The sequence below is a fragment of the Candoia aspera genome, chromosome 1, assembly GCF_035149785.1.
Source record: "Candoia aspera isolate rCanAsp1 chromosome 1, rCanAsp1.hap2, whole genome shotgun sequence".
In the NCBI taxonomy this organism is placed as follows: domain Eukaryota; kingdom Metazoa; phylum Chordata; class Lepidosauria; order Squamata; family Boidae; genus Candoia; species Candoia aspera.
This window is the reverse complement of record NC_086153.1, coordinates 98598453-98608833: the sequence shown is the minus strand read 5'-3', so window position 1 is coordinate 98608833 and position 10381 is coordinate 98598453. Positions and strand designations below refer to the sequence as shown.

The window sequence follows — 10381 nt, the reverse complement described above, 5'->3', positions numbered from 1 at the left end:
GCTAATGTAAAGGTCAACAAAGACAAAGGAACTACTAGAGTCTAGCAAGATCAAAGAAGTATTTATGTTGAAAGAGCCAAAAGTGATAAATAAGCCATCCAATTCCACTGAAGAAGGAAGAATTCTTTTCTCATCAGTTCTGCCTCTCAAAATGGTTAGTCATATTTGGAGGCAGGTTAATTGTTTAAATGATCTGTAAAGCTAGAACAGTCAGCTCTGAATGTTTCATTAACAAATATATATACAACGGTAGTAAACCTACAGATGAATAATACCAAGAAAAGAGCCATAGTTTACTAGTGAAGCACTGATTCAATTCCTGAAATCTGGAGGCAGGCCTGGAGAAAACATTTGTCTGAAATTCTGCAAAGTTACTGTCAATAGTCAGTACCAGACTAGATGGAATAATCATCTGACTAGGTATATTTTTTAAAGTATCATATTTTTTTCTCCAGTAGGTCTGCTTTTGCAGTGTATTCCATGCTACTTCTGTTAATGGCCTGTAGTATTTTATGTTCCTAGGTATTAGAATCTAATTTTAAATATATAAAGTATAAGTTGTCTCAATCATTTCTCCAATTTCAATGGAATCATGGTGTGTTTGCATAGGTCTATAGGGTAAGAATTTAACACATCTATCTGTATCTTGGGGGGGAGGCTGTTCAAAAGACAGGCACCATGACAGATAAGGCTTCTTGGGGCCCAGCAGGTGACACTGCTTCATTGATGAGGCACAGAGCATACCCATTCTGTCCAACCTGGTAGGAAGGCAGAAATCAATTGGGGAGAAGTGATCCCACACGTATCCTAGCCCCATGCCATGTAGGGCTTTACATGTGACTACAAGCACTCTGAATTGCAAACAGGAGCCTGTTGGGAGCCAGTGCAGCTCAGATAGCAGCAGTGTTAGGTGGATGTATGGTGCAGTGCACAATATTGGACGTGGCATTGCATTCTGAACCAGCTGAAGCTTCCAAATGCTCTCCAAGGACAGTCTGGAATGTGTTGCAATATACATGAGCATCTAGGAATGGGTCTGCCTAAAATTGGACATGATTCTGCCTAAAATTGGAGGTGATTCTTTTCCAGGCAAATCTTCTCAGTAAGATGTATTGAGAGGCAAGGGAGAGAGTTCCAAGGATTCTGGCAATTGAACTATTTGGAACTACTAGGACTAATATATTCCAATGCACTTTTATAATGTGACTTTTTATTATCTGTCAAATTGCTTCCCATGATCTGGTGAGTTGGCCAACCTTCTACTGATAATGGAGAAGATTGTAACTGGGTGTATATGTAATGGTCTTCTCAATCTTTATCAGTATGGACACCAACTGCACCAAATATGGTAGCTCTATAAATACTAGGAACAGAACAGAATGATCCTGGCAGAATGGCAATCTGCTAAGAAGCAGTTTGCTTTTATCTCCCTTTGCGACCTGTGCAAATATTTTGGACTGCTTTGTGATTAAAAAAAAAACTGGTAGCAGAAACACTAATCATCTTGTTCTTTAAATGAGAATTTAATAGTCCTCTTTATGGGGTAGGAACTTTGGCTGAAATGTATAGAAAGCAATTTTAACTTCAGAGATCCTTTCTGATATAATTGCAAAAGACATCACTGATTTTGAATCGTTGGTTATGTTATAGGCCATTAACAGAAGTAGCTTGGAATACACTGCAAAAGCAGATCTACTGGAGGAAAAAACATGATACTTTCAAAAAGGTAAAAAAATAAGGAGTGATGGTTGACTCATACGAGAAACAGATTAAAAGCCTAGAACTGGACTCAAAAATAATTTAAAAATGAGCTAGCACTAGTGGAAAAGAATTGAACCAGATTCAAGGTCAAGCAGGCAAGGAGAAAAAATTGTTTTGAACTTTCCTTACGTAGAAGATAAATAATTGCTTACAGTTGCCATGGAGATATGTTTTCAAGAGCTGTTTCACGTAGACCATGGCACTCTCATATATACAGCTGTTTGTGTAACTTCAAACTATAAATCTCTCCAGTTGCTTGTGTAACTCTGGAAAGTTGCTGCCAATAGCCGGTACTGAACTAGATTGAATCACTGAGAGTCAGGCAGCATATAAATTTAATAAATCATTATCATTATCATTACCATCTTCAAAGTCGAAACCCCATTGTTGTGAAATCCTTTTGGAGGTCTGAGCATGATAATATATTGCAATCAGCTCGGAAGGGAAATGAGAGTAAAAAATCTAAAGCTATTTCCAGATGTGCCTCCAGAAATGATTTTAAAAGTATTAAGAATTCAAACAAGGGTATGTCATGGCCAGGCAACAGGGGATATAGACCATTTTTCTATATCCTACATTTTTTTATCTATCCCAAAAAACTGGCATCAGGCAATTCTATGATCTGGAAATGGTTGTTAATTACCACAAAGGACATACTCAAAACGGGAACAGCACAAATATCCACTAAAAATGTTTTATTTAGGTTGAGGATTATTTCATACACATATTTTCCATGAAAGTGGGGGAAGGGTCATGTCCTCCCCTTCTCTCTATGTGTATGTATTTAGGAATAAAATAGGACATCTCAGGGAATGTCCCATGGGAAAAATAGGAACTACTGTAGCTATTGAGATATCTCATAATTCACTCCATCTAACTTCATTTGAGGCCATATTTGATTTTTTCACAAGCAAAAAAATAAAGCATTTAAGGAATATGTGTGAACTCATGACCTCTAAAATATAAAGTTACATAAACCAAATTTTGTACACTTTTCTGCTTCTGTGAGATGGTTGAAGGCCTAAAAACTCTTAAATAGCCCTCGTTAACTATTAAGAAATGCCATCTGTATTATTATAATGCAAAGCTGCAGCAGCACATAGATTATTTTTTATTAAACATTCAAAATATATAGCATGATCCTGGCACAGTTCAGTGAGTATTATCTGGCAGGAAGACAGGATATATCTATTTCTTTTTTTAAAAAGGTAACAAAAATATATAAAGTCCCATTGATTTAAAGGGTGAGATTTAGCATTTACCTGATTATTCAAGGAGTGTCAGTAGAATTTTCAAATGCTTCACCTTTGAATTGAGACATTTTTCATAGAAATACAATCCTTGGCACATCTGAGGTAGTAAATCCCATTTAGACATAATATTTACTTCTGAATAAACAGACACAGGGTTATGCTGTATGTTATTTGTTTGATATGTTTACTCCGTAGGACCAGAATAAATTGCACTACTTCCAAACCTCTCACCAACACCTCTGGAATTGGAAATGATTTTGTAACTCTTTAGTGCCCTCTTCTGTTGCATTACAGGAATGCTATACTGATAAGGAATACAGTACAAATGTCCAATGGAAATACATCTCTATTCACCCCAAATCAGACTTTCTCAACCTTTTGACCCTGGAGGAACCCTTCAAATATTTTTCAGGCCTTGGGGAACCCCTGCACATTCAGGCTCAAATATAGGCCAGAAGTTACAAAATTATTATATTTGTTTCATGGGTAGGCCTGTATATATGTATTAACAATGTTCTTAAAGTAAAAACAAAGAATGAAACTTACCTCTTTAAAGTGAAGTTACCCAAATTTGAAATAATTTTTTAAATGAATTGTGATCTCCCAGGGAACCCGTAGTGACCTCTCATGGAACCCTGGGGTGCCACAGAACCCTGGTTAAGAAACCCTGTCCCAAATGAATCACTGGGAAGTGTTAGGTGTACAACAAAACAGTGTTCCTCGTTCCCAATAAGCCAAGCATTATCAGTGAGATTCTAACAACCAAGGAGAAAACAATCCATACTGCATTAGTTTTGGTAATGATTTTTTAAAGTAAACAAGTCTCCTCATTTACTTAAAAATAGTGCCCCCCCAATTCTGAGAGATAACTGTTTCCATTTCATTTTTAAAAATAACATCACATTTGGAGTGTACTTAGGCCCCATGCATGAACCCTAAATCCTTGGCTGGAAGTAAACACAGGTCAAGCCAGTTTTTTAAAGTTAATGACTTCAATGATTTACATAAACCACAGTCGTAAACCAATAGCATAAACTATCCAGTATCACTGCAGAAGGACAGGTAAATTTTATTCCACTAGGATGTGGTAGATCTTTCAATACCTTTGTGAAAAACATTAAAGATGAGTTGGAAAATGTTGGAATCATATGAAAGGAAGCAGAAACCTTTATAGCCAGTTGAAATGGTTGGAGAAAATCTGCTGCAGAATTGTGCACAACACAGAAGTCTAGGCATGGGGTAGAGGACCTACCTCCCGTCACACAGGGACATGTACTGTGTTCCTATGACAAATGTTTCTGTTGTCCTTGCTGAAGAGAGTTGTTATGCAGCTCTGTAGATTAAGTGGCCCTTCTGACCACAGCAGCCATGAAGGCTAGTGTAGAGTTTTCTCAAGCAGAAAGGGGTAACCCCACCCCAAGAACTGGGATCTATTTGGGATATACCAAAGCTTACACTGGAAAATGCATTGGATATGTTTTGCAACCTGTTTTTTTCTGAGATTGCTTATATTTGATCTTGCCCCCCGTTAAAACATCCATCAGAATATATTTTAAGAGGCTGTATCTGCCCTAGTAGGAATTGCTATCTCTTTCAAATGCATTCTGACATCAACAATATGGGATCCATGATAATAAAACTTTATAATACAAGTTTTGTATAAAATAAAGCTCACAATACTCCATTATCCACTTCCTTGTTAATATAAACATGTGAAAGGTGAAAGGTCCCCTGTGCAAGCACCAAGTCATGTCTGACCCTTTGGGGGGATGCTGCTTTTGTGACGTTTTCTTGGCAGACTATAGCAGGGTGGTTTGCCATTGCCTTCCCCAGCAAGCTGGGTACTCCTTTTACCGACCTTGGAAGGATGGAAGGCTGAGTCACCCTACCCAGGAATCCAGCTTCTGCTGGGATCGAACTTGGGTTGTGGGGAGAGTTTCAGTAGCAATACTGCCGCCTACCACTCTGAGCCACACGAGGCTTAATATAAACATATTTAACACAAATAAATAGTAGGGTAGATAAAACAAATAAAGTCATCCCCAGCAGTCAGGGAACCTTTACTATCACTGACATGGGGTGTATGTATATACATGTGTGTCCATAATCATTAGTGATATGTAGGACTTAACACACTACCTACTGCTGCCTGGGGATCTCAGAAACAAAAGGTTGATAACCCCTTTGAGTTACTTATATGATTACCAGACATGTATACAGTATGAGTTATTTCTCTTATCAAACTTGAATACCAGGAATGAAACAGGCAGGTCACGGATGCAATGTATATCTTGGCCTCAATATTATTCTCCAATATTGCATAAATATTAACTGGCACATATAGCTAATGAATTAAGTCTACAGAAATGTACACTTATTTACGATGAGAAAACTGAAATGGGAAAAAAAATGGTATGGTCCATTTATTGTGCTAACTACACATTTTGGAGTTCCACGTGCTTTAAAAAACTTTCTATCACAGTTAGTTACCAAACATAACTAGTGTTTATTTCCTTTTTAAGGCAGATTAAATCCCAGAATATAAACAAACATCAAATAATACAATTCCATCTTTTTTAGAAATGAACATATTCTGGTCAAGCTTTATTTTAAAGTATCTTAAACGATACATGGTTAGTGTTTATGTAATTGCCATCAAAATTTTTCTGAAATTATAAAATTTACATTATGAAAATTTACAGGATTAGCATTGACAATACAATGTCAGTCCTAAAATAATACATTCCTAATATCATAATAATTTCTAATGTCATAAAATAATACATTCATAATATTTGTTAAATCATATGAAAAGCTCATAAACATCAAAGGAACAAATGGGATTTATGATTACTATATGGACTGCAAACTATTCCTTGGCTTACTTAGACATATACAAAACACTGATTTGGAAACAGTATTATTGGAATGTTTTTCATTAAAATCCTAGTATTAATATTTGATTGGCCAGTGCATACCTTGAACTGAAATGGTTTAAAGTTCTAAGTCACATTTGGTAAAACATAATTCTGTGCAGTCCTTGGTGCTCTCTGAGCCTTGCTGTTTTCTTGCAGACATTTCATTGCCAGACTAGGCAACATCTTCAGGGCAAAGAGGGAGTGGGCCTTGCTCTCAGTTTATATACTGTGGCTTGCCCTGCTTGCATTGGTGGGGGTGTTGTTCTCTCCTTGGGAGTTCTTTGATTGGGCTGTTGTTTGCTGCTTGGTTGGGTGACTGAGTTAGTAATTCTTTGATTAGGGTGTATTGTGCTGTTTGATGGTTCATCTGGTGTTAATCCTAGTGTTAATCTTTGCATATGTGGGTGTTGGTTGCTGGGGAGGAGGTGTTCTGGTCTTTTGGCTTTTCTATTGTCTCTTTTGAATGGTATGTAAATGTTGTTTACCTCTATGTGTCTGTTGATGGCTGCTTGGTCTGAGTGCCAGGCTTCCAGGAATTCTCTGGCGTTTTTGGATTTGGCTTGGTTTAGGATGCTCACAGTTTCCCAGTTGAAAGTATGGTTGAGTCTGTCCATGTGTTGTGAGATTACGAAGTGCTCCTTGTGCGTTCTGCTAGTTGATGTTCATGGATGCGCTCTGCTAGTCTTCTGCCTGTCTGTCCCACATAGTGGCTACTACAGTCCTTACACTGTATGTTGTAGATAACTCCTGTTTTTTTCTTCTTCTTGGGCTACTGGGTCTTTTGGGTTACTTACACCAACACAAGCTGGACAAACCACAGTATGTAAACTGAGAGCAAGGCCCACTCCCTCTTTGCACTGAAGATGTTGCCTAGTCTGGCAATGAAACGTCTGCAAGAAAACAAGGCTGAGAGAGCACCAAGGACTCCACAGTTCAACCCTGAGCTACAAATATTCGCTTCAGTTGGTGATATATATTTTTATCGCCAACTATCCATTATAAAATATAATTTTAAAAATCACTGTTACAGGAATATCCAATTAAAATGTCTTGCATTAAGTCATGGCTACATCCTGTATTGCACCAAGTTGTTCATAGTAGTATGTGGCTAAAGGTCAGTATTTTCTGTTCACAATAACATTACAAATGCACATAATAGCTTTTTAGTGTATATTGTAAATTCCTTTAAACCACAGTACTTATGAGTCAAACAGTAATTAAGGCTGAAATCACTTTAGTGTACAGCAATGCGGAATTCTACAAAATGAATGTATCACAAGCATCTTCCTTGGCAGAAGACAGTTTGTTTCCTTAAACTTCACTACAGGCCTCTAGCGCAGTTTGCATTACGGTGGGCATCTAAAGCCATCTGATCAAATGAGTTGTGGCTTATCAGATCTTTCATTTTGTCTCTCAGGCCATATGATGCTCTGGCTATTCTCCTAGCGTCTTCAATAGCTGCATCCTTGTACCTTAGAATCTGATTGTTTTTCTGATCTTTTCGTCTTAAAGCTTCTTGCATCTCCTGTAGGTGGCATTTTTCATCATAATCAAGCTTCTGTTTGCGGCAATGGTGGTTCCTTTCCTTGGCACCATTAATCTCTTTCATATGTTGTGCTCTCTCTTGTGTATTTTTGGACATGATTTCCCTGGCCTGCTGTATCTTCATCTCAGCTATTTGCAACAACATTTCCTTGCGCCTTCTCTTCTCTTCCTCTGTCTCTTTGGCTCTAACCTTGGCTACTATGCCTTGTTCTTCTTCCTTAAATGACTTTTCTTTCAGTTCTCTATTCCTTTCTTCAAGCAGCTGCTCAAGGATCTCCTGAGACCTCTGAAGCTTCTGTTCAATGCAGAGCCTCTTGTACAACTCATCAGCTTTGAGCCTGTCTTCCGCGGGGTCCTTCATTTGCATGTGCTTGAGTTTCTTGTAGTCATTCAGTTCTACTTTTCTCTTCTTCCTTTCCATTTCCTTTATAAGCCTCTTCTCCAAGGCCTGCAGCATCTTCTCTTTGTACGCATGAGAGTTCTGATCTTTGGAGCCTCGGTCCATCAACCGTTTATCCAAGAGTTGCTTTTCCTGGCAACGTTTCCTATACTCAGCTTGAAGTCTGGCGTTTTCAAATTTCTCTTTGCGTTTGCACTCTTGCTCCTTAGCTAGCTTTTTCCACTTCTTGTCACGCAACATAAGGTCCCTCTCCCTGGAAGCCAGTAGTTGCTCTTCCTCTAACTTGACCTTGGCTTTTCTTTGATCCCGGTCCCTCTGCCACTGGTCCATGCTGTCTGCCAGCTGGTACTGTCTCTCCTTCTCCAACTTTGCTTTGTGCTTCTTCTCCTTCCGCCTCATCTTCTCCCAAGCCTCAGAGATCTGGAGCTGCCTGTCCTTCATCTCTTCCTCCTCCTGATGCCTAGCTAACATCAAAGCAGCCATCTTTTTGTCCCTTTCTGGAATCATGTCCTCGTATCTCTTGTCGGTCAGATCCTGGAGGCTGATCTGAGTGTCTCCCTTCCTGGGCTTATGGTGATTGTGGTGACGGTGATGATGGGCATTGTGGTTAGGAAGCAGATAAGGCGGTGGGTCTTCCTCCTCGTACTGTCTCAACGAATGCATCAGGTCCACCAGGCTGGGGCTGCTGTCGCAGGGCTCCTGCCAATCCCTTCTTTTGTGCTCCTTCTTCTCAAACTTGGGAGAAGCTTTGTTGTCGATCTGACTGAAGGAAAAGGAAGAAGGGCAGACTGACGGAGGCTTGCTGGCGTCGGTGGGGAAGTCGGTTCCGTATTCCAGAGGCTTCGTCACAGGACTGGCCCATTGGTCGTCCCGGAGCAGCTCCTCCACCCGGGTGCACCTGCCTGCTGGGGAGCGGCTGGGCAGCTCGTGGTGGGCCTGGAAATCTCCGCCGTAGAGGGTGGTACAAGATGTGGTGCACGGAGTAGCGCAGCCCTCTCCGGCCGGAGCGAGGTGATGGTGCTGCTGCTGCCAGGTGGGGCGGCGCAGGCGGGCCGAAGTGGCGTTGGGGATGACCGGAGTCTTCGTGTGCGGGAGCGAAGCGCCCCTGTACTTGCCCTTGCGCGGCAACAGCATTCCGCCTTCGTCGCGGCGCATTTGCGCCAGGTGGTGGCGCCCCAGGCAGCCCTCGCCTCCCGCCGCCTCGGGCTCGGAGCTGTAAGCTGGGTCCGGGAAGCACTGCGGCGGAGAGAAGCGGCCGGGGCTGATTCGCCGGCGCGCCATCTCTTGCTGGGTCTCGCTGCCCGACAGGCTGCAGCAGGACACGGCGGGCGGCTTCTTCCGGCCCTTGTTGGTGCTGGGCGCGCCTCGGTCGCTCGGGGAGACGCGCCACCCACCCTCCGCCCCGAGACACTGGCCCGACCCGCGCCGCGGCCGACGCCGCTGCTGTTGCCGCCTCATGGCCGAAGTGGCCTGCCCGCTGCTCACGCAGCCCCTTGCGCAGCACAGTGAAATTAAGCGCGCGTCACAATGGGGAAGACGGGGTCCCTCCTCCGCCTAGAGCCCATTACGACGCAGGGCGACAACGCGACCCTGCTCCACTCGCCCCTAGCCGGTCCCTGCTTTCTCTTCCGCCGAGCGGGAGCAAGACGGTGCGAGGGTTCCAGGCTCTCGAAGCTGGCTAGAGCCAGACCTTCTGGTGGCGCAGTGGCTCTGCTGATTCCTGCAGAAGTACAGCTTCCCACAAGATTAGTGGCATGGGACACTGAACTACCACCTGGAGTCCCATCTCTTGTTAGATCAGAAGGCCGTGTATTTTGGATACAAATGCAAACTGGAACGCTACAAGCCCACTTCTGAATTTTCATTAAATACGGCTGTTCTAGAAAGAAGGCTGCACTTCCTGATTGATTATTTTTTAAAAATCAGTAGGCAGATTGGCAGTTTGGAGAAAGTGTCCATGAGAGCCTTCATGGAACAACGATCACTGAGAACTTGCCTATTCACAAAAATGGCTCCTCTGGTAGATGTTTCAAGATACAAAGCAAATAAATGGTCTGTTTCTAGAAGGTATATAGCTCAAGAATTTACTACAGGTAGAGGTTAGGTCTGAACTCCTCAAAACAACACAATGCTTCATTTTAATTCTGTTTAGCTTTAAGAAAATGCAATTGAGGGGGATATGATAGCGTTCTTCAAATATATCAGAAGATGTCACATGGAAGAAGCCCTAGATTTGTTCTCTATTCCTTGGTGCAGGACATGGCATACTGCACTTGATCCAAGTTACAGGAAGGCAGATCCCAACTGAACATTAAAAATTTCCTAAGAGGAAGATTAATTCAAGAATGAAAGCAATTACTTAGTTATGATGGGCACCCTTCATGGGATATAATAAAATAATAATTTATTAAACTTGTATGCCACCTAACTCTCAGCTACAATATGTTCAGACGGGTTAAACATCTGGGATTTTTAATTTGGATTCCTGCAATGGGCAGGGAGTT

The 10381-nt window shown here is 41.6% G+C and overlaps 1 protein-coding gene across 1 annotated transcript; it reads right to left on the bottom strand.

Moving 5' to 3' along the window:
• Nucleotides 1-7248: 7248 nt before the first annotated feature.
• On the bottom strand, nt 7249-9158 carry CCDC185 (coiled-coil domain containing 185). The gene has a single exon (XM_063290826.1). The coding sequence runs from the start codon at nt 9156-9158 to the stop codon at nt 7254-7256; it is 1905 nt and encodes a 634-aa protein (XP_063146896.1). The 3' UTR covers nt 7249-7253.
• Nucleotides 9159-10381: the final 1223 nt, after the last annotated feature.

Coding starts and splice junctions, on each gene's coding strand:
- CCDC185 (XM_063290826.1), bottom strand. CDS start 9,158: ATGGCGCGCCGGCGAATCAGCCCCGGCCGCTTCTCTCCGCCGCAGTGC.